Genomic DNA, 22,278 nt, shown 5'->3' on the forward strand with positions numbered 1-22,278 from the left:
TATGTCAACATAGGGATCAACCGAGAATATTATTCGACCGCCCACGTCGATTCCGGCTGTCTGTGCTACGGGACGGTCAACGAAGCTCTAGTCCGCAAGGCGCGCCTGCCGCGTATTCCCATCACGCCACGAACGCTGGACGAGGTAAGCACGTCGTTGCCTGGCGTTATCCGGGGCGTGACCTACGCCGACATCGACATCGATGGATACCGCAAGAAGCGATTTTTCTTCTACATTATCCCCGACCAGACTGATGAAGTCATGCTTGGGCGAACCTGGATGAACAAGGAGGACGTTGCCCTTTACCCCTCGAAGGGCTTACTGCACATCGGCTCACAGGATCATTGGGTCAAAGAAAGAGACCCCAACCGCTACGAGCGATACGAACTGTCCGGACAGCCAGCAGCGACCTTCGCAGGGCTTGTCCGACGAGCGAGGAAGGAGAAACAGGACCAGCGCGGGCTGCGCGTTTTCTCGGCAAGTTTAGCGGACATTGAGAAGGCACTGGCGCCGAAGAAGAAGACCGACGCCAGAGAGAAGCTGCCGACGCACTATCACGACTATTTGTCGGTGTTTGACCGAGGTCAGGCAGACCGCTTGCCACCGCATCGACCCGGCTCAGATCATAAGATTATTTTAGAGAGGGATGCAAACGGCAAAGAGAAAGAGCCGCCATGGGGACCGTTATACGGCATGTCACGAGAAGAGCTGATTGTCCTACGCAGGACGCTCACCGAGTTACTCGACAAGGGATTCATTCGCGCGAGCAGTTCGCCGGCATCCGCGCCCGTGCTCTTTGTGCGCAAGCCGGGCGGAGGGTTGCGTTTTTGCGTGGACTACCGCGGGTTGAACGCAATCACCAAGAAAGATCGTTACCCGCTACCGTTGATTGAGGAGACCTTGCGGTCGCTGTCGAAGGCGAAATGGCTGACGAAGCTGGACGTCATTGCTGCGTTCCACAAAGTACGCATCGAGAAGGGAGACGAGTGGAAGACAGCTTTCCGCACGCGATACGGGCTTTACGAATGGCTGGTCACGCCATTTGGGCTGACTGGGGCACCCGCGACTTTTCAGCGCTACATCAACCACACGCTACGGGAGTTTCTCGATGAGTTCTGCTCGGCCTACATTGATGACATCCTGATCTACTCGAGCGGCTCACTCGCTGATCATCGGAAGAAAGTCAAACTAGTCCTTGCGCGACTCAAGGATGCGGGACTGCAGATCGACATCGACAAATGCGAGTTTGAAGCGACGAGCGTGAAGTATTTGGGCTTCATTGTAGAAGCCGGAAAGGGCATCCGCGTGGATCCGGAGAAGGTGCAAGCAATCCAACAGTGGCAGCCGCCACGCTCCGTGAAGGGAGTCAGAAGCTTTCTGGGCTTTGCAAATTACTACCGGCAGTTCATCCCGAAATTCTCAAATATCGCGTCACCGTTGACGGCGCTTACGAAGAAGGATGCTACGTTTGCCTGGTCCCAGGAGTGTCAGACAGCATTTGAGGAGCTAAAATTGCGCTTCATCAGCGCACCGGTCCTTGCGCAATGGGATCCGGACAGGGAAACAGTTGTCGAGACAGATTCGTCTGGTTATGTCACCGGAGGCGCACTCTCGCAACGGGGTGATGACGGCATCATGCGACCCGTCGCCTTCTTTTCGAAGAAGAACGCGCCGGCGGAATGCAATTACCCAATCCACGACAAAGAACTGTTGGCGATCATTCGCTGCCTGGAGCATTGGGACGCCGAGCTAAGGAGCGTCGCGTCGTTCACCATCATGACGGACCATCTCAACCTACAATATTTCACGAAGAAGCAACCGCTGAGTGAGCGGCAAGCACGGTGGGCTGAGACACTATCGCGATACAACTTGACGATCAAGCACCGACCGGGTAAGGAAGCCGTGGTGCCGGATGCACTATCGCGACGGGAACAGGACATGCCACAGAGCGCCGAAGATGAGCGCCTCCGAGGACGGCGCGTACAATTGCTCGAGCCAATCAAGGGAGGTGGTCTGGTGACGAGAGTCAAAAGCGGTTATGTCACCAAGGGAGACACTGACCAGCCTGGTGACGCGCCGGCCGAGCAAGATGAGTCAGTCGAGAACCCTTTCATAGACGAGGAGCTGCAAAGATTATGGAATGATGGCCTGAGGCAGCACAACCGGTATTGGCTCATCCGGAAGGCGGTACAGCAGGGCGAGAGACGACTACCATCGCAGTGGGGTCTGCCTGTTATGCTGTCAGAGTGCTCCATCGACGACGGCCAGCGACTTTGTTGGCGAGAACGGATTTGGGTGCCTAATTATGAGCCCTTACGCACCCGACTGATGCAGGAAACGCACGATTCGGCACTCGCGGGACATCCGGGACGGGACATGCTCAAGTCCCTGTTGAGTAGACGGTTCTACTGGCCAGGCTTAGATGCAGATGCCCGCCGATTTGTGAGGAACTGCGACGTGTGCGGGCGGAGTAACATCTGGAGGGAAAAGCGGCGCGGACTTCTGAAGCCGCTGCCCATCCCTGAGCGGATCTGGTCGGAGTTGTCAATCGACTTTGTGACAGGCCTGCCGCCGACGAGGTCAAACGGGTCCACCAACTTGATGGTCGTCACAGATCGCTTGTCCAAGAGCGTTATTTTCGAGTCGCTCAAAGATATTACGGCAGAGACGACGGCCAAAGCTTTGGTGCGAAACGTGGTTCAGCACCATGGTATCCCTGGGGCAGTTGTCACCGACCGAGGAACGCAGTTCACCAGCAGGATGTGGAAGAGACTATGTGAGCTATTGCACATCAAGCAGAGACTGTCGACGGCCTGGCATCCCGAGACAGATGGCGCCACGGAGAGGGCTAATCAAGAGGTCGAACGATACATTCGCATCTTCGCGACGTATGCGCAGGACGATTGGGACGAGCTGTTACCGGCGGCCGCCATGGCCATCAACAATCGCACGGCAACCTCCACGGGACAGAGCCCGTTCTTTCTCACGCACGGCTACCACATCGAGCCCATCCAAGTTAAAGAGAAGCTGCGGATGGACGGCAAGTCGCCCGTGGCCAGAGCAGAAGGCATCGTGCAACAGCTCCAAGAGGCAACGGAATGGGCGCAAGCTGCCATGGCTTCGGCACAGGAACGACAAGAGGAGAATACCAACACCCGACGGCAACCTTCAGACCAGTTCAAGCCAGGAGACAAAGTATGGCTTCGACTGCGCAATATTCGGTCCAATCGACCATCCAAGAAGCTGGATTGGCTTTCGGGCAAGTATACAGTCCTGGAGACAGTTGGGTCGCACGCATGTCGACTTGACACGCCGCCTGGAGTCCACAACGTTTTCCACGTGTCTCTCTTACGATTAGCAGCGGACGATCCGCTTCCGTCGCAGACATCGGACGACTATCGACCACCGGCGATCCTCACGGATGACGGCGAGTTGTGGGAGGTAGAGGAGGTTCGTGGACGGAAGAAGGTGGGACGGCAGTGGAAGGTGCTTGTCAAATGGGTTGGTTGGGTAGAACCAACGTGGGAACCGGTGAAGTTTGTCGCAGACACGACAGCCTTGGCTCAGTATGAAGCGGTTCATGGGAAAGTTGGATCGAGGCAACCCCCTCAAAACGGGAGGAGGAGGGGGGTATTGTAACGGGCTGGGCCCGTGTGGGTCTCGGCTCCGCTCTCGACCGGGATCCACACCAGCTCCGGAGCTCCGCTCAAAAGCTCGTGTTCCTTTCTGCAACTTTCTCTTCTCTTCTTTCTTTCTTTCCTTTTTCCTTAGCTTTAGGATACTCGTTGCAGTCGCTCAGCTAGTTGTCAACACACTCAGTTGAGACCGTTACACCGTTCTATCTGCCAAGATAAACCCAGCTGGGCATATATATCCCTTGGGAATAAACCCCAGTCGCCACATTCTATTTACCTGAACTGCTGCATGCGGATAACGGAAGCCACCTTTTCAATCGCGTTCTCCCCGATCATCAGGTTATAATGGTGAGCCTTAACACCATGCACCACGACATTGTTTGCGATCCTACCACAGCCTGTTGCGACTCATCTGGACGATAATGGCCCAATGGCTCCAGGCACTTAATTCGTAGTATCAGATGGCGACAATGCTTAACTTGCATGGCGCTCAAATGGTCGAAAAGGCAATCTCCGAAGTAGTAATATCGTCGTCTTGAGTCACCAGCCATTGCGACCCCGCGATAGGTGATGTTCTCCGGGTGATATGGGCTCCATACATCAGTGGTGTTTTCTCTAACATCACGCTCTGCAGGATTGTACCCAGGGAGAGAGTCCAAGATGATAAAATGCGAACGGATTTGCGGACATCCCACAAGTCTCTCGGCTACCGCCACTGCGATGTTGCCGCCGGCCATGGTACCAAGCAAGGGTGCGAACCACCCAATTCAATCCACGAGATGCCTCAATTGCGTTGACTTGACCTGATCAACGGCCCTTGCCAGTGGAGTGATCAATTGGTGGGCAAATTGAGTTGAATGTCCACCAGTTGACGTGTCACCCCAAGTGAACCTATTCCCACCTCTCGTCCTCTTCCCCAGTTTCTTCGAATCTTCTCATCCATTGTCTGTCCTATGCCTCATCCTCTGCGCTCAAGTTTGCAACAGGGAGCAGTAGTGCGTCCAGATCGTCAATCACCCCAGCCCGTAACCACGACCGCAGAACTTGGCACATCCTAATAATGTCCGCGTCAAGCCGACTTCGTAGGGGCGTCACCATACGCCCTGCCGCCGCAAAACAGTCTCTCGCACTCCGCCGACATCGGCTGAATCGTGAGGGAGTCCAGCGCCATTCGCGAAATGCGTGGATATCGTCGTCTGCGCTCATGCCAATGCGATATTGGGCCTCTGACTTCGTCATCGCGCTCCTCAAACGAGGACTGCCACAACTCAAGCTCGTCTGTGTCGTCACCAGTGCGGGCCGATGGAGAGACCCCCTCGTCTTTCATCAAAATGCACCTAGGTGCCGCTCGAGTGCGATCACAGTACGCTTGGAATGGGTTGTACTACTTCCGCTTCGCAACCAGTTCCTCGCCTTCGTCAGCCACCACACTCCGCGCCGTCTACAGGTGGCAATATTCCGTATCCCATACTTCATGAACCATCTGCTTTACCCTCACAAATAACGTCGGGTTATACTTCCACTCGTTCTCGAAATATCCCCACCGGAAAGCCGGGTGCAATGCCAAGGCCACATAGTAGATCGGTGTCTCGTCCAGTCGGCTGTAGTACTTGCTGAGTTTCTCCCAGCCGTGGTTGACGTTAATCCTGAAGTGTTCTGGACTGAGTATTTGGATGCTGGTTGTTTGTAGTCCTCGGGGACCTCCAAAAGGAACTCGAATCCTTGGACAACCTCCCAAACATTTTCATACGACCCTACCCACCCTCTCTTCCGCTTGCGCTGCTGACCGTCGCCCTCTAAAATCTTGACAGCATCCTCATAGAAGCCAAGAAGCCCAGAAGCTTGGCCAAGCGTTCAAGGACAACCCAATCGTTCGCTGTAAGTTGGTTTTCCTCCAAGCAAATCCGGGGCTCCTTAGCCGACTTCCCAACACTGCCCATTCTCCTCGACCTATGCTCCTGCTCCCGTTGCTGCCGGTGCTTCATCAGCTGTTCGAGGAAGGGGCGAATACTGATGACCCGCCTGATCATGTATAGTTGCGAAAAACATCGATTGTCGTTATCCAAGATCAGATCAAGCGGCTTGCTGGCTCTAACTCTCGGGTTTGAAGACATGTCCAACTACGCGCACTGAATACCCCGCAGCACATACGTAAGATGGTCCGATCTTCTGACGTCAGCTACAAGGTTTTGCAACTTGCCGACAGGTGCATTGCCTCGGACATGGCCGCTGCACGGTACTAGTGGCTGTTATAACGTCATCCGCATGGTAGGGGCCGCAGGATACCCAATTGGCGGCACACAAATGGATGCATTGTGTGTGTTCTGAGAGGGACAGCAATGCACTGTGGAAGGTAGAAAGGTCTAAAGGGAAATAGACCAGCCAGAATACATCTGCGCACGGCCGCTAAAACGTGGATCCGCCTCCAGCCCTGCGATCGTGTCCGGCCGCAATCGGCTTCTTTTTCCCACAACCCGATTCTGGGTGTCCACCGCCATAATTGGCTGTCTGTCGTCACACATCACAAACCAGCCGATTGTGGCTGCATAACCGTAAAAGTACTGCTGGTACGCCCGACGCCATGCCCGGATCATTTCGAACCTGGGGTTTGTGTACTTCTGGCCGCCGTGGCACGGCTAAGGCTGCAACACATGGTGATGAACACCTTGACCAGCCGAAATGTGATCTATTGTGAGGGAGGTCGCGAACGAGTGCGCATTCTGCTCTTCGTTAACCACGTCTCGACGCGGCACCGATAGAACTAGCACAAAGTTCCGCACTCGAACCAATGTCATCCGTAGCATACCTATTCGGTTGCTGTGGCCCCCACAGAACCGTGATCCACGCCTCGTTGAACCTCCTGTAATTAAGTATGTTGGAACATACTTCTGTACCCAATAGCTTGGTTGCCAGGCAGAAGCCGCTCCTGCTTGTCGGAACCACCAAACTCTTGCTTATCCGCAAACTTCCGACCCATAACTGCAACAAAGATGGTCAAAGCTGTACCAAGGACTACCCCTCCTGCTGCAAGTGCGACGTTGACGGGAATCGGATTCCCCACGAAGACCTCATGCGTAAGCGCGTCAAGGGCGGGTTGAGCGAGGTTGGTTATGCCTGAAAAGCATACGACCGTTCCGTAGATACGTCCGAAGGTATCAAAGTCAAACACCTTAGTTATATAGTCGCTATAGCGTGTCAGAATCCATACCTTAGTGTGCTGTGTCTGGCGAACTTACGAAATAGCGGAATAATAAAGCGGCCGGAATACGACGAAAACAACGACGGTGGCGTACCCTGCCCAGACAAGTGGCAGGCAGTTGAGAACACCAATGGCGACGATGAAGATAGTGATACAGGCAAATACCATGGATACGCTGAAGTTGTTGAGCAATAGGCCGATGACTGGCGTTGATACTACGCCTCCAATTGGTAATGCGACGTCAAAAAAGCGATTTATGCCCGCAGCAAGGGGCTCGGAGCGCAGCATGTATCGGTATTGTGCACGTATGGTGGCGATGAAGAAGTTCATTCTCAACATCTGAAAAGCGGTCAGCAGTAGCATGAGCAGAAACCAGGGGCTGAGTATCTGCTTGTGGGCAGGAGTACCGTGTAAGACACCCCACACGCCACTTGCCGCCTGTCGGGTCTCCTTCGTACGTCGCCGTTGTTCGCGTTGTTCGTCGTCGCCAGCAATGTTCTCGAGCTGGCTCAACTTGGCCATCCGCTGATGCGCGCGAGCGCCATGTATTCTTGCTAATTCCTCCGTGTCGGATATGTCTTGATCAGATCCGTGAATGTCCCCGCTGTCATCTTGGGCTCTGCCAATGCTCCGTTCCAGCTCGTTGATGGTGTGATAGGAGACGCGCGGCATATAAGCAAACTCGGCGATGGCGATGAAAGCGGGCACAGCAGTATAACCGAAGAAGAATTTTTGGAGCGTGATGCCACCGGCAGTTGCCTCGAAGATCATGCGGTAGATGAGAAAGACCGCGGCAGAGGCATCAAAAGCCCCTGTGACCATGGCGACAATCATTCCTGAGTGTTTCGGGAAGGCGTTCGCAAGTTGGAAGGAGGAGACAAAAATGAACGTGCCACCTAGTGACAGCAGCGCATTCGCTAGAAGATACCCATCCATGTCTGGAATGGCGAACGAGGCTCCCATCAAGACACTGCCGAGGGTCAACGACGCGCAAGCCACAACCCAACAGGTTCGTCGACCAAATCTATCGAGCGCGGAACCGGCTAGGAGCGACGCCACGTTGGCAGTAACAGACGCTACGATGAAAAAGAAATTCAATGCCAGATCCTGCGCACCACAGGGTATTTCGTGGCTGGCGTATTCGTAGCGGGATGCTGTCGTGTTGAAATCGCAGAGCTCGCGATAAATCCCCTCGGCGACTAGCACAGGCTTGAGAGCCGCGAAGCCAAAGACGATGCCAGAAGAAAGCCAGCAGGCTAAAATTGAAGTCACTACCTGGGCTGCACAGTTGTCAGTGAGTAAGCCAGTGGCACCATAGTTATCGTACGAGAACTTACCGCATCGCTTGATGCTGGACACTTTATAAGCAGCAATATGATCTTCCCTGTAGACTGATTTGGCTGGTGCAAAACTCATGCGATGCCATTCCGTTCTACCGGAAACGTGCACCGGGGTCGGTAATGGCACTTGACCATTCGTGATACTAGCGTGCTCATCGCCTTGTCGGAGCAGATTATGATCGAAGCCTTCGTCCTGAGTTACGTGCTGTGCCAGCGACATATTTGCTCATACAAAAAGGGAATGTTACGACTTGGCGTGAACGAAAAGCAGATACCGACAATTGAGTCGAGATCATTGAGTCGCTGACGAAAAGTTGTGCGGCCTCGCACTTGATGCCACAGTATTGGAGCCAGTTGATGTTCGGGATTCTGGAACTTTCGTGTGATCCCCGATCCTACCCCGCAGGAGGATTGTCATCCCTTCCTCTATCACCCACCTCCAAGCCAGATGGCTTTATCCAAGTCCACTGTGCACAGGCTACATTCTCGGTAAGCGTCAGCTGTCGTGACAGTGCCCGAGTGAGAAGTGGCGGGCGGGGCTGGTGCCTGTAAAGGCGCTGGAAGGTTCCACAACGCGCCTGGATTGGCCACAACACGTCGGATCACACCACACGATGCTGCAGCTGTCCCAGGAGGCTGTAATTCTTTCGTCATGTCTTCGATCTGACATATTCATCAAAGTCTCGAATGTTCGACTGAATGCAATCGGGTGTGCTCGCCTACAAGTAACTCCCCGAGAATGTTCCAGAGGGTCTCACTTGATCTCCACCCCAACATATAAGGGCGAGGTTATCGCGCGTAGATTCGTTATTCTTCATACCCATGCGGGAAGCATCACTCATCAGGCAGCTATAAGCCCCCGATGCAAGTTTGCAAATCGGCTCTGCCACGAAGAGTGTTGTGCAACCTGAAGCGAGTTACTGCCATTCAGCCAAACAAGCCCACACAAACCCGCACAATGGCCTTCTTGCCCCGCAACTTCTACAACCCGGACGCGTCCTTCGCCCCCCTCTTCCGACTCCTCGACGAGTTCGACACCTATTCGCGCCCCGTCAACGGAAACGGACAACATCGGCGCTCGGCGCTGCCTGTATGGCAGCCCAAGTTCGACGTCCGAGAGACCGGTGAACGTTATGAGCTCCATGGCGAGCTTCCGGGCATGAGCAAGGACCAGGTCCAGATCGAGTTCACTGAGCCGCAGACCATGGTCGTGCGCGGCCGCGTCGAGCGGGCCTACACTGCCGGCACCCCACCTACTGGATTGCTGGAGGACGCAGCGCAAACCAAGGCCATCACGGAGGGCGGAAACGAGCGGACCAGCCAGTCGCATCAAGCCAGTGTGGAAGACGAGGGCGCCGACGCCGCCACGAGCTCCGGCGCCGAGGTCGTCGACAAGAAGACGGATGTAGCCGCCAAAGAGCCCGCCGACACGGCCAAGTACTGGCTTTCCGAGCGTAGCGTTGGGGAATTCTCCCGCACGTTCAACTTTCCCGGCAGCATTGACCAGGACGCCGTCAGCGCAAGCTTCAAGGACGGCATCCTGAGTATTGCCGTACCCAAGGCGAAGAGGCACGGGTCGCGCCGCATCACCATCAAGTAAAACACATCTCTGTGAAGGGACTTTCTTGCTCTCTCCGGGACAGACAATATCGAACAGGCATGGAAGAGGACATTCAAGATTTGACAAGGTGATCGAACCCTATGACGAGTCGTACTACGATTGGACACGGGATGACTTCAAATGATTGCAATACGTGGGCAGATTGGAATACTACGATATGGTTGGAAGGAGCAACGACGATTTAATAATCAGGAGTGTTTTTGTCAATATTATCAAGTCGCTCGTTCACATAGACTGTTGACAGCAGTGCTCCGTTGAATATCCACACGCAGCGCCGTGGCAGGATGCCCACGATACACGACGGTTCGCCCCAGGCATCCATGCATTGCTCAGTCAGCTCGCGCGACCCCACCGGAGCCAAATCCGCAACTTCCACAGAGTCACGGGGGACTATGAGAATGTTTGGCGACTGGAGAACAAAGGAAGGAATGTACCTGCGATCAGTTTCTTTTGCGACCTGCTGGAAGGCTCCAGAGCTGGATCTGGCCCGCCGGCGCGCCATGCTGCCATTATCCAATTAGCCTAGTGACACACCTGCGGATTCATTGGCCGTACCGTTATTTCTGCGGGCCTGGTATCAATTACAGGAGATGCGTTGACAAGCGTTCCTCGACAGACAAATCTGCGGAAGTCATAGCGATGTTGCCGGGACTGGGAGATCGGGCCCCAAAGACGATGAACCTTATGTCGGACTTTCCTCGAGGGCACAACCACCCTCGTGGGCATCGAAAGGAATGCCATGGTTGGAATCTCGCAGACGGGGAAACGGCGAGCTCTCGCGGCTGTATTATAGAGCGAGTACGATACTCTCCATTAATTGAGAGCCTCGATTTGCTCATCCAGAAAAGCAACAATCTGTCCAGTGTCGCCATGTGATACAGCCGCAGCCACTGCATCACGCAACGAGCTTGCGACCCCCTTGTAGCTAGCTACATGGTCTCTAACTACGTGGTCTTTAATGGGGAGGGTTGCTCTGTGCCTCCCGGCATACCGAGCGCAATGCCCATGCGAACCGCTCTCCTGCCGTTGCTGCTGCAACAGCTTCTTAGCCCTCAGACAAGTCCACACACAAAGGCCTTTGCAGACATCACGCAAAATGGACGGCGCCAAATCAATGAGGGAATGTGGGTTGGGCCCCTTGCCGTGCAGTCGGATCTGAGTAAACCAGGACGACATGCCTGCAACCTGGTCAACTGCCTGCAATGTCTCGTACTCCACACGGTGGGAAACAACCTCAGATGAAATGGTGGCTGCTTCCTGGATGCCGTACTGGTCGACAAGGTTTTCGATTTGCATATAACAGTTGATCTCCAAGAGCCATGCCACCGCTCGATGTAGGTCTGCGAGGTGATTCACCGACCTTGCGTGATAAGAGTGCCTACTCTCGATGAAATCCACTGGGCCGTGTCGCGGTTTCTGTAGCTGTCCTGCGCAGCGATTCTGGCGCCAATCCGCCAGCTCGTCATACAATGAGACCACATCTTCCGCCTTGACCCCTCGCTGTCTCGTCGTGGCCGTGCACAGCCATCGCAAGATTCTTCGCGCAATGACTGCTAGAGCTAGAATGGCTTCCAGGTAGCTCGCGCTCTGCGTCCGCAACAAGTCTGGCGGCGTGTCGACGTCGCTGTCCAATATGCGAGATGACGTCTGGTAGTCCATGTTGTTGAAGGCGTCCAGGCCGTACACGTGCCAGAAAAGCAGTGTTCGCCGATCGTTGGCTCGTGCCAGCGCGGTAGGGGCATCGGGAGCGTGCGCCACATTGCCGCCTGCGCAAGACCGCAGCACCACAAGAACAAGCGAGTCGTGCGTCAGGTAGAGATTCTCCAGATGATCATCCAGTGAGGAGCGGTCTGCACCGTTGTACTTGAAGTGGAGCATGATGGCCAACGCTTCGAGGTCGTCGAGACGGGTTGGTGCTTGGCCGGCCGGCCGTCTCTGGGCCTCGAAGAAGGCATCCCTGAACTTGCCAGCCAACTTCTGCTGCACGTCCCACTTGTCGGGTGCATTGGTGAAGGGCATCCCACGACACGCAACGGCGAAGATCAGGCAGGGGCTGCATCTTCCAGCTCGATAGTCCTCCCAGAATGCGTCTTCCAAAAGGACGGGCATGCACAACGCTGCGAGGTCAAAGTAGCCGTGCAGAGCGTCGTTGAACGTCGACGAGTTTAGACCACAGCTGAGCCATGGCTCGCGTTGAGCTGTGTGGCAGTCTCCAGTAGGCTCGGTGAGAGGCTGGGCAGCAGGAGGATGAGGGGAGTGTAGTTGAGCGGAAAGAGTTGCCGACGGGCTGGTGGAGGCAGGACATGCTGGATCCGCCACGAATATGTGATCTAGAAATAGACTGGCATCCAAGCTCAGTTCGAGAGGATTTCTCAGGAATGAGAGATCGGGTGGCGAGTCGTTTAGTAGCGAAACGGTTTCTGCATCGGGCGGCGATGGAAACAAGGGGGCCCTGGTGTGTGTCGGGTGGTATCGCGAGTCGTCGTCACTGAGCACACCTTGCGTTGAGGAACGCGTGCCTAGTCTATCATTGTGCTGCGTGACTTGTGCGCGGGGTACAATTGCCTGTCGTCGCTTATTGCGGATGCGAATATCGTCGGAGTCATCGAGAGAGCACGTCAGTTGCCGCAGTGAACACTGTGAGCATCCTTCGTTGCCTCGACCTATGCGCAGCGCGCGGTCGCACTTGATCTTGCGTCGGTGGCAGAAGTCGCACGACTCCCTCTCCACGCCTCTCTTGAGCTGCATTTCCTCGCGAAGTCGCCGCTGTGTCCCGATACCGTAATGTGGCTCCACGTTGGGTGCTGGGAGTCGCCGCGGTCATTCACATGTTGAGCAGGCGGTGCGGTAGATTCGCAGAGGGCATGGCGGCCCTTGTCTTGCAGAATCGCCGCGGAATTTGGCTGGGTTCTCCACGCTCTTGCCCACTGTGGCGGGCGACGCCAGATATTACTGGCTGCTCCCAGGGCGCGCGAGCTAAGGTCTTGGGCGGTGCACGGGACCTTCACGGCGAAAACACGGCGCTTACGCACCCAGTCGTTGAGAAGCTCAGGTAATTCCCCCCAATGCTGGAGCAATATAACCTCTTCGCTTTGCGATGAAGTAACAATGGTGTGAGACGTCTTATGGTCTGCTAATATTGGGGCTCACTTCGACAAATACATATAATGAACGCCACTGGGCTCAACTCGACGGACCACATCGGCGTCCTTCCTTTTACGCCGGTATACGCACCCAATGCTTTCTTCCTCTCCATCTTCACTATCCTCCTTGTTGTACAACTTATCCTTACGTACTTCTTCTGGAGATCCTACGGCTATGCAATTGGCATGCTCGGTGGGCTGCTGCTCGAGCTGCTCGGGTACGCGGCGAAGCTCATGCTCTCGCAGGATCGAAAGAACAAGAACGGATACATCATGTAAGCCGGGCGAGGATGGACCACCAACCGTGGTCTCGGTGGTGAACGAGAAATTTGGAGGGCTGACGAGAGACTTTTCTCTTCCCTTCGTGCGCAGGTACATCATCGGCTTGACGCTCGGTCCTACCTTCTTATCGGCGTCGCTGTACCTCGGACTGAAGACGCTTCAACAACACTACAATTTCGCGCGTTTCTGGTACATCGGTCCAAAGGTGTTTGCCGCGCTGTTCATTTTGGGAGACTTCATTTCTCTTGCATTCATTGGAGTGGGGGGCTCCCTGGCTGCAATATATGCTGAGGATCCAATTGGCGTGAACCTGATGATTGCTGGGCTGGCCACGCAGGTCCTCTTCACAACGATATTCGGCGGAGTCCTCGCCACAATCTTTCGGAAGACACGCTGGAAACTGAGACATGACAAAACTCGATTCTTCATGCTAGGTGAGTTTGCATTCGGGGGGTTTCGCTACCATGTGCTGCGTAGTTGTGCTGACGAACTGACCACCGCAGGGGGGCTAGTTGCTGCCATTTGCCTGTTGATTCGCTCCATTTGGAGAGTTTTCGAGCTCAGCGAAGGATTCAATGGTCCTCTTACCTCCAAGGAGGGCGTCTTTATCGCTTTGGATAGCATACCGATGGTCATCATGTCGGTGCTCATTACAACATTGCATCCCCGATTATGGTTCCACGAGAACCAGCATAGCATATCGAGAGTGAAAGACGGATTTTGGATTGTCTGTAGAGTGTAGTATAACGGAGTTCAAGTTCATCCCATCTCTTCAACGCGAAGCGCGTGAAGTTACTGCTTACTGTCGCGACGTGCGGTAGGGACGATGACCATGTTCCTCCCAGGCCTTGACCTGGAAGCTGATCGCTTAGCCAACTCTGCAAAGCAAAGCGTTTGAGCCGTTAAGAGGCTGAATGTGTTAGGTTCTTAATACACGGCTTGAAAGCCGGCGATATCCTTTGCAGAAAAAATCCTGCGGTGAGTGAAGTTCTTTCTCGGAGGCGGCAATGCCACTTTGCCTCTATGCCGCCTTCGTGCCGCAGAAGTGCTGAAAACAGGCGGGACTTCTTTACGTAAAGCTAGCTACGTCCTGTGCCACAATAGGCGCTTCAGCTACACACTCTCGGACGTTGGGTAATTACGTACAACCTGGTCCACGGAGGGGCGATGTATATGCCAATAATGTGCATAGTTGATTATGTAATTCTGCTCTTGACGCGGTCTGTGGCCTCTGCTGGTAGTGCGAATGTTCGTGCTTGAATGGAATGATACGAGCCTTTTCTTGACGTGAGCGGAGAATACTAGCCTTCTAGGTTAGGCAATTGAGGATTTGGGACCACATGCTCTGGGAATCATTACTCTACCCAGCTTTGGAAGTTGTTTCTGTGGGTTAAACCCACAGAAGCAAAGATTGCAAGAGACGTTGTACTCTGCTTTGCTGTGGACCATTATGGTTTACAGATAATCCACCACATGACCTACCCGCGATTCGGCCGCGGAGGTTCTGCGGTATGCAGGTATGACGATGACGCGTCATTCAGACGGCTCGGAAATTTACCGGCCATTTCGCAGCAGACTATCTTAGTCGTGAGACGCAAAGTAAATTTTGCGACCGTGTCGATGCTCGCAAGGATATATTGCCCACCCGGCCGCCTGGCAGAACGTCTGCTCGCGACAAAGTTTTGGAACCCAACTTTCATCACTGAATGGCCAACTTTCGTTTGAGAATGGCGCCTTCTCTCCTATGGTGCATTTACAGGGTGCTGTGCCCTATTGCCTTTGCTTGCACAGAAACCTTTTTTCACGGATCCATTTGCAGCCCCGAGGTTAATCGCTCATAACTCCGACTTCTCTCAATTCCCGACTTAACGACTGCCTCGCGACTAAACGTCGATGCAGCCGCCGGTGAGGGCAACGCAAATTCAATAGCAATCATTGGGTGCTCAGCCTCGGAGTTTGACGCAGCTTTTTAGTTCTATCATACCGGAAAGCAGTTCAACAATTCTACGGGGGAAGTGGGAGCAGACAGCATCTTCCGAGTCGGCAGCATTTCGAAGTTGTTCACTGTATACACGCTTCTGGTGCAGGAAGGATTCAAGATTTTCGAACGATCCATCTCCTCCTACATCCCCGAGCTAAGGCAGTATGCTGAGAAACCCAATGCTGTCAGTTGGAGTGAGGCTACAGTTGGCGTGTTGGCATCTCACATGGCGGGTGTGCCTCGAGATTGTACGTACGATTTATGTTGAGAGTGACGACGGTTTTTCGCAATGGGCGTTAAAACTGGCACATAGATAACCTCGCAGATTTAGCGGCACAGAGCCTGCCAACTGCGCGCATGGGTGTACCTGAAGTCCCCACCCATGAAAGGCCACGTTGCGACGGGAACTTTTCGCAACCACTATGCAATAAAAAAGGTACATTGCAGCTGCGGCGTGCTGAATAACTCTGCGCTGACGATTTAGCATGGAGTTCCTGACTGGAATTCAAGGTAGGGGTCTTGTCTTCTCCCCGTGAGTTTCGCCCGCTCATTCCAACGCGGCGTTTCGGATACTGGGCTATGTCGGCGAAAAAGTAGCAGGAATGCCCTTCTCTCAAGTCATCAAGGGCCTAACGCTCGTTCCACTTGGTTTGTTCAACACTCACACTGATATACCAGAGGACAGTCGCGCCGTGATCCCACCAGGGGATGCGCTCTGGTCTTTGCCTCTGGGTGACGATTCCGCGTACGTGGATCACAGACTCATGCTTCACGGCGTTGAGTTGCTGACTCCTGCCCAGATCTGGCGGAATGTATTCATCCGTGCGGGATCTTTGCACCTCGGCCGATCTATTTTGGCCAACAAGCAGCTTGCTTCCTTCAACAACGCAGCGCTGGCTCAAACCTGTGGCTTTCACTCAGTCGCTTCTTTCAGCTATTGGCATGCCTTGGGAAATCTTTCGCCAGGACCAAGGGACGTTTGTCGTTGATATCTATACCAAGGGTGGGAGCATTGGACAGGACCAGTCACTGCTTGTGGTGATTCGCCAATACGACGTTGTGTTCGCCGTCCTTACAGCCAGATCAGAATCTAGACTCTGCCAGGACGCAGCCGAGACAATTCGGAAGCATCTGATACCCGCGCTGCATAGACTAAGTTGGCGTCAAGCGAAGGCGACAATGTCAGGCCTCTACACGGACCAAAACGACAACCAAAGCCTCGCAATTTCAAGAGATGAGCTGTGCCGTTTATCTCATTACACTGCACCATGCTGGCTTCACGCACGAACTCGACTATCGCCCCAAAGAAAGCGGGCTTCGGTGATGCACACGTGCCATCTTGGTCATCCGCTCCATTAGCCAAGAGACTCGCCATGAGAAAGCAGCTAGCCTCCATCCACCTCCCATCCCCACCCAAGCAGTCCCCTTTCTCGTTATAGCAGCGAAGGTCTGCTTCGTTCCCAACCACTAGCTTACTCTCTCATCTCCTTCAAGTAATGCAACTTCCGCTCGTTTCCTGCAATGGTCCAGGTCTTCCCGCATTCGTGTAAGAACTCCCGTCTGAGTGTTGAGATTTTCTCAACACATTGGAAATCGCCTAACAGCGCCGCAAATTCCGTAGCGTCCAGGAGGCATTGCTCCACGCCTTCCATGCTGACCTTACGGCGGTGGACAGCGTTATGGCGGATGTTAGCTACAGACCGAAGAAGGATGTCCAGCTGTTTCGTCGGATTGATCCTGGCTGGGAGGAGATCTTTGATCGCCCGCAACTCGGTAATGAAGCGATTCAACTCCAACGATTCGACGTCGTCCCATTGATGCTTCCGGAGCACCTGGCGGTCCAGCGCTTTGACTGCGAACGCATAACAAGAACGCTCCAGGATGTGCTGTAAACGAGTCAAAACGCGCGTGCTGGTACGTCGCGTTGAGGCAGAGAGTGTTGACTGTGACGAGTCTTCATGTTTTGAGACAGGACGAGGGCCTCGTGCTACGTGGCCGACGGCCGGACCCATTAACCCGATGCTCTCTCTTTGGGAAGCAAGAGACTCGACGAACTCCTTCTCCCTTGACTCTGCGTGATTGCTGGTGCAGGGATTATTCGTTGGCGATGGTCCAGCAACGTCGGTAAGAATACATGGGGGTTTGGCAGCTTTGATTCTGTTGGCGCTGGCCGCCTCGGGTTTGGAAGGGACTTGGGCTTCCTTAACGTCGTCTTTGAACGCTGTTATGGACAAGAGTGGCCGTGTGCTTCTGGCCGATCTTCCTCCCTCCATGGTTGATTCTCCCGACGGACTGAGCAATACGCTAGATGGATTTATTTCGCCCAACCACTACTTCAGCTGATTAGCATTACCATTATCTCGCATCACATAGTCGTTCAGTGCTAAATGTGTAACTCACTGAGAGTTTTGACGTCCGATAATCAAAAGCCCATTGCCAGTGCAGCCCGCCCTCGTCCTCGGCGGCGTTTGCACACACATGGTTGACTGTTGCACGCCCTACAACGCTAACGACATTGATAATATCCACTAGAGTGCTGTTAGCCACCGCGAGGCAACTCAAACACATACGATGGTCACTGGTGTTAGCTGTCACTCACTGTGATTAGATGCTATTAGCTCGTTTTGGCTGTAGCCCGCCACCTGCTCGGGTACCGGCCTTTGATCAGCAGCACTCTTGGGAGGCAGGTCATCCGCAGAGTACATCCAGTAGACGCGCGCATAGACATGGTGCTCGTCCAACGCTCTGATCTCAAGAACCCTTGCCACCCAGTGTCCTTTGCGGCCAGCCGTGTCCGGTTGATCTGGATCTTCAATCGCACGCTTTTGCTGCTCGACCGTCGTGTCATTGGCGACGTAAACGAAATCGTCGCTATAGTACTTGACGTTATTGACTACACTCGGTTAGTTGTGTCTGATACTTGAGGGGGACTACATTCGGGTAAACTGACGAAAAAAACTCTTGTACCGTGTCATGTCGAGCCATCCCTTCAGTGGTTCGATGCGGTATGACACATCCATCCTTTGCGTGCGGGGGTCTCCGCTGGGCCCAAATGGCCATTCTTGTGGCCGCGTCTGCACCAATCCTTTCTCACCCTGTGTGACGTTGCGTTTACGTTTCTTGCCAGTCACTTGACTGTGAATGAGTGGCAGGATGTCGGTCACGGTGAAAGGACAAGGAGCATACGTGTCCACATTCGGTGAAGGGGAGTGTCCTTTTGCGGGCATGGTTGGTGCTGCCCCGTGACAGGACACATCTGAATCTGTCACGCTCAAGTCGCTGGTCGCCACGTACTTGTGTCCGTACCCGCGTCGCCTGTTTGGTTCGCGATGTACGTGCAGGATTGAAGTGTAATTTTTCTGTCACCCTCGAGAAACCCATACGATGGACAGGGGCACGTGACCGGATGGCTATTTGTGGATACTGGGTGGGTTGGCCTGTGACCAATTAACGCCAGGTTGATTTGGTGGGCGACAAGTACGGCGGGAGGTTGGGTGGTGCCCGCAACCACAACGCGTCACCAATGCTCGTCATCGAGTATAGAGTATACCCCTCGTATATCGAGGGAATCTGCCGCCTGCCCAAGACGTGTCCGAACAAGGGCGGGGGCGGAGAAGAGCCTCTTCTCCCGACCGCGGCTTCGCTCTGTCGGCCGTCGCGGTGTTTTCTTGCCCTGTCATTCTCGAGATTCGGCGCGCCAAGCAAGGTGGCCTCGCGTCCGCCGCGTCCATGCAAGCGAGGCACTCTTCCAGGAGCCGCCCTGGTACGTACCACTGTTCGTTTTTGTTTGGGCCGGGGGGGAGGGGGGGAGGGGGCGGCGCGATTCGTTTATTGTTCGTCTTACCCATTTCTTCTTCCCTTTTCTTCTTTCGCGGCGGCGCAAGTCGCGATGACAGAGCCGCCTACTTTTGCCAGGACCCTGCCGGTCCCATGTAATCAAGCCTTGACACTACGCGGCAACAGTGTCCTGAGAGGATGCGCACGCAGCCACATGTGCTTAGCAGTAGTAGTAGTAGTTGTAGTGTATTTTCCGTCCAGCGGCCGTGAGGCCGCTCAGGTCCCCATGGGCTAGTGGGTCTGTCCTACGTTATCGATACAGGTTCTGGTGGGTCTCTCAGAGATTACCTCCTCGCATCCCCCTCTTCCTCATCCCGAAAAGTAAACAAACTACCATCCAGCATTTCATCGGCTCAGAGGCGCTCCAATTCGTGCTCGGTGCCCGTCAGCGGGTCGTCCAAGCGCGGCACCCAAGTGCCGTGTTCTGCTGGTCTCGAAAGAGGCCGTCGTCGGAGGCTGCGAGCAGCCTCAATTGACCCGGGCGGGCAAAGGGTGTGGAGGCACCCTCCGCCTGGACGGGTCGCAGATGTGAAAGGTAACAAAAGAAAGAAAGAGAGAAAGCGCCATCTGCCTAGTGGCGAGGACACGCCCATTCGAAAAACGAGCTTGCCTTCGCCAACTTGACGAACTTGTCGAAGTCTCTACCTATTGCGGGATTGACTGCTCGGTCGGTGAGGGTGCCAGCTTCATCCGATGTCGCGGCAGGATCTTTCGGCAATAGAAGAGATGACTTGGTTCTTTCCGTCGGCCACATGAGCATGTTAGCCGCGCATTGTCATGGTTGAATCTCTCGTGGTAGTCGGCAAAGTCTCCGTGGCGGGACCGTGCCGCGAGCAGGGGTGGAGCAGTGGTCGTGGGAGCTCTAGCTCTCGTGGGCAGCTGGTGGTAGGCTTGAGATGCAGTGGCTTGTACTGGTCGGGTGCAGAGGCGGCCCACCAGGCTTCAAAAGCGTCTCTGGACTGCTGCCGGGCAGTCCTGCGCAAATGAGCGAGTGTTGGGGAGCATCGCTGCATCTGCAAGTTCGGGCAAGGAGGTGGCCGCCTTCGCTACAGCGTCCGCCTGCTCGTTGCCTGCAATGTTGGTATGGCCGGGGATCCAACGGACCTCCCCGGCGCCATGCGTCGTGGAAAGAGCCTGGAACTCGGAGTGGCTGGCAGGCGACCGGTCTTTGGCCGGGGTAGGGTGCGGAGCCACCTCGGAGCTCTCTTCAGCTGGAGAACAACTAAAAACCGAAACTCACTGAGCCAGCCAGCCAGCTTCATTTAAGGCCTGCACCGTGAATGCGTGCAGTTCCCTGGCGGCTGATTGACGTGGGGTTGTGACGTATAACATGCACGTAGATCAACAAATACTGCTCTAGGTCCTTAGCTGACCGCAGATGCAGGATCCTTCGTGGCGCCGACCCGCTGAAATCTCACCATGGACCACTCATACAGTGGAGAGATATCCACAAGTTTCTGATTTTGGTAGTCAATCACAACCTTTAAAGGAATGCCGCGCTTACGCTCGCCTACGGCATGCTGACTTATGACGTATTGAGTCGGTTCGGTATTCCTTTCTTAGAACAATTTTAGGGGTGCCTGGCGACTGCTTTGACGGTAGCCTTGACGATTCACAATGTACCCGACGTCACAATGCTCGACGACGCGCTGATGTCAACTGACAAGTCTACAAAGCTCTTCCAGGACCCAACAATAAATAGAAACAGTCTATAAGGCAAGCGAGTATAAGAAGTATAAGAACTGACACTCCTTCCATATATCAGAGCTGGTTGCTCATCCTCATGAATTCAGGCTCAAGACAAATACATCAGCACGCTGATTCCCAAACGCTATCTCAATACGCTTATTTCTCATCATGAAGGCCGCAAGCGCACTCCTTACTGTTACTCTAGCCGTGGCAAATGCTCTTCCAAATGCAGCTTTGGAACCCCGAGACGAGCCTAGAGCCGTTGGGGCCACCCCAGTTGACCATCCTTCGTGTGCGCTCAAGGATAAGGGCAAATACATTGTTCGTACACCTGATTATCATGCAGGCGAAATCCAAGGTGAGATTACTAAGACTTGTTCAAGGGCGGCATTGATCCGGATAACCTCCATGAATATTGGGAGGATCTTAAAAAGCAGGGCCAATGCAAGATAAAGGCCAAGAAATGCAACAGAGTTACCTGCGGAAATACTTCTGCCATTTATGTAAGATTTGCAGAGGTTGCTCCATGAAGGGTGCGACAGAGGTAACATGTCCACAGGTCTGTAACGACAACGACTATGATATTGCGCCTGGTTGCGCAACGATCGCGGAGTGGGTAGGAGACGTAAGTTCTGCCTATGGTTGACAGTTGCGTTTCTAATTACTCGATGGGAAACTGACAAGCGTGTAGCCACTTCATCGCACCGGCGACGGCGAGTACCATCTTTCTCAAGCCTGTGGCTGCGGACAGTATAGCTGTGACCATGCGAGTGGCGAGCTGAAGTTTAAGGAAGGGTGGCGTATTCAGATGGGCTACGGCAATTGTAAACATTCTCCTGATTCTGATACTGGTGTGTACAGCGAGTCACACTAGTCGTGTACTAGTCGTGTACTTCGGGCACATGGGACAATCGCCGGGTCACCAAGTTGGGATAGCAGAGACCCAGGGTAGATAAGGGTCCAGGTCGGTTTTCAATCCTCACCTTGGCCGTATATCCTTCAAAGTCAGTGTGAACCATCTGACAACGATCGCAAATGGCATACTTCAAAATTACTTCCTTCCTGTTGACAATCACTGCCTATCATTGATCTTCAGGGAGTGGAACGTCTGCAGAAACCGGTAGGTAAGAAACTACTGCCACGTACGCTGTTCTTGTACCGGCGTTTGTCTGCTGTTGCCACCGCATTTCCAGCTGCGTCGACGCGATTACAAGTTCCCCTCGTTGGCTCGAAGACGCGGTCAAGCCATGATTATGGGAGGTTATTAATGCCGGCCATGCAACCGAGCTCATGCAACCAAACGTAAGACACACCGTGATGCTCTTCCGCGCTGTACGTGCTCGTGTTAATCTGGCAACTATGTGCGCTTTTGGTCCCCGACAGTGGCCTGGAAACTAATAGGTACGCGACAAGTCCGACACCAGACCAGCTATTTTCACTTCGTTGCCTCGGGCGTATTACATTCTTCAACGAGATCCGCATTGTAGAGTAGGTAGAGCATGCGTGAAACGGGCGATCCTTACGGAACGCCTGGCTCAACCAGAACCGCTG

At 54.2% G+C, this 22,278-nt stretch overlaps 6 protein-coding genes across 6 annotated transcripts; 2 read left to right on the forward strand and 4 right to left on the reverse strand.

Moving 5' to 3' along the window:
• Positions 1-5,127: 5,127 nt before the first annotated feature.
• On the reverse strand, positions 5,128-5,281 carry PLICBS_010111 (uncharacterized protein; the record flags this gene model as incomplete). The annotated part of the gene is made up of 1 exon (XM_065601809.1): positions 5,128-5,281. A coding segment is annotated over one exon (154 nt), but the record flags the coding sequence as incomplete, so codon positions are not given.
• Positions 5,282-6,521: 1,240 nt separating this feature from the next.
• On the reverse strand, positions 6,522-7,656 carry PLICBS_010112 (uncharacterized protein; the record flags this gene model as incomplete). The annotated part of the gene is made up of 2 exons (XM_065601810.1): positions 6,522-6,820; positions 6,872-7,656. Coding segments are annotated over 2 exons (1,084 nt in total), but the record flags the coding sequence as incomplete, so codon positions are not given.
• A 1,476-nt stretch (positions 7,657-9,132) lies between these two features.
• PLICBS_010113 (uncharacterized protein) lies at positions 9,133-9,774 on the forward strand (the record flags this gene model as incomplete). The annotated part of the gene is made up of 1 exon (XM_065601811.1): positions 9,133-9,774. One exon carries the CDS (start codon positions 9,133-9,135, stop codon positions 9,772-9,774), a length of 642 nt encoding a protein of 213 aa, XP_065457883.1.
• Positions 9,775-11,147: 1,373 nt separating this feature from the next.
• Positions 11,148-11,814, reverse strand: PLICBS_010114 (uncharacterized protein; the record flags this gene model as incomplete). Its single annotated transcript, XM_065601812.1, has 2 exons — positions 11,148-11,211; positions 11,264-11,814. 2 exons carry the CDS (start codon positions 11,812-11,814, stop codon positions 11,148-11,150), a joined length of 615 nt encoding a protein of 204 aa, XP_065457884.1.
• A 1,148-nt stretch (positions 11,815-12,962) lies between these two features.
• Positions 12,963-13,962, forward strand: PLICBS_010115 (uncharacterized protein; the record flags this gene model as incomplete). The annotated part of the gene is made up of 3 exons (XM_065601813.1): positions 12,963-13,213; positions 13,311-13,654; positions 13,724-13,962. The coding sequence occupies 3 exons, from the start codon at positions 12,963-12,965 to the stop codon at positions 13,960-13,962; spliced, it is 834 nt and encodes a 277-aa protein (XP_065457885.1).
• A 3,767-nt stretch (positions 13,963-17,729) lies between these two features.
• On the reverse strand, positions 17,730-18,221 carry PLICBS_010116 (uncharacterized protein; the record flags this gene model as incomplete). The annotated part of the gene is made up of 3 exons (XM_065601814.1): positions 17,730-17,737; positions 17,801-18,094; positions 18,161-18,221. The coding sequence occupies 3 exons, from the start codon at positions 18,219-18,221 to the stop codon at positions 17,730-17,732; spliced, it is 363 nt and encodes a 120-aa protein (XP_065457886.1).
• Positions 18,222-22,278: the final 4,057 nt, after the last annotated feature.

Source organism: Purpureocillium lilacinum, assembly GCF_023168085.1.
Source record: "Purpureocillium lilacinum CBS 284.36 DNA, scaffold_8, whole genome shotgun sequence".
NCBI classification, from domain to species: Eukaryota; Fungi; Ascomycota; class Sordariomycetes; order Hypocreales; family Ophiocordycipitaceae; genus Purpureocillium; species Purpureocillium lilacinum.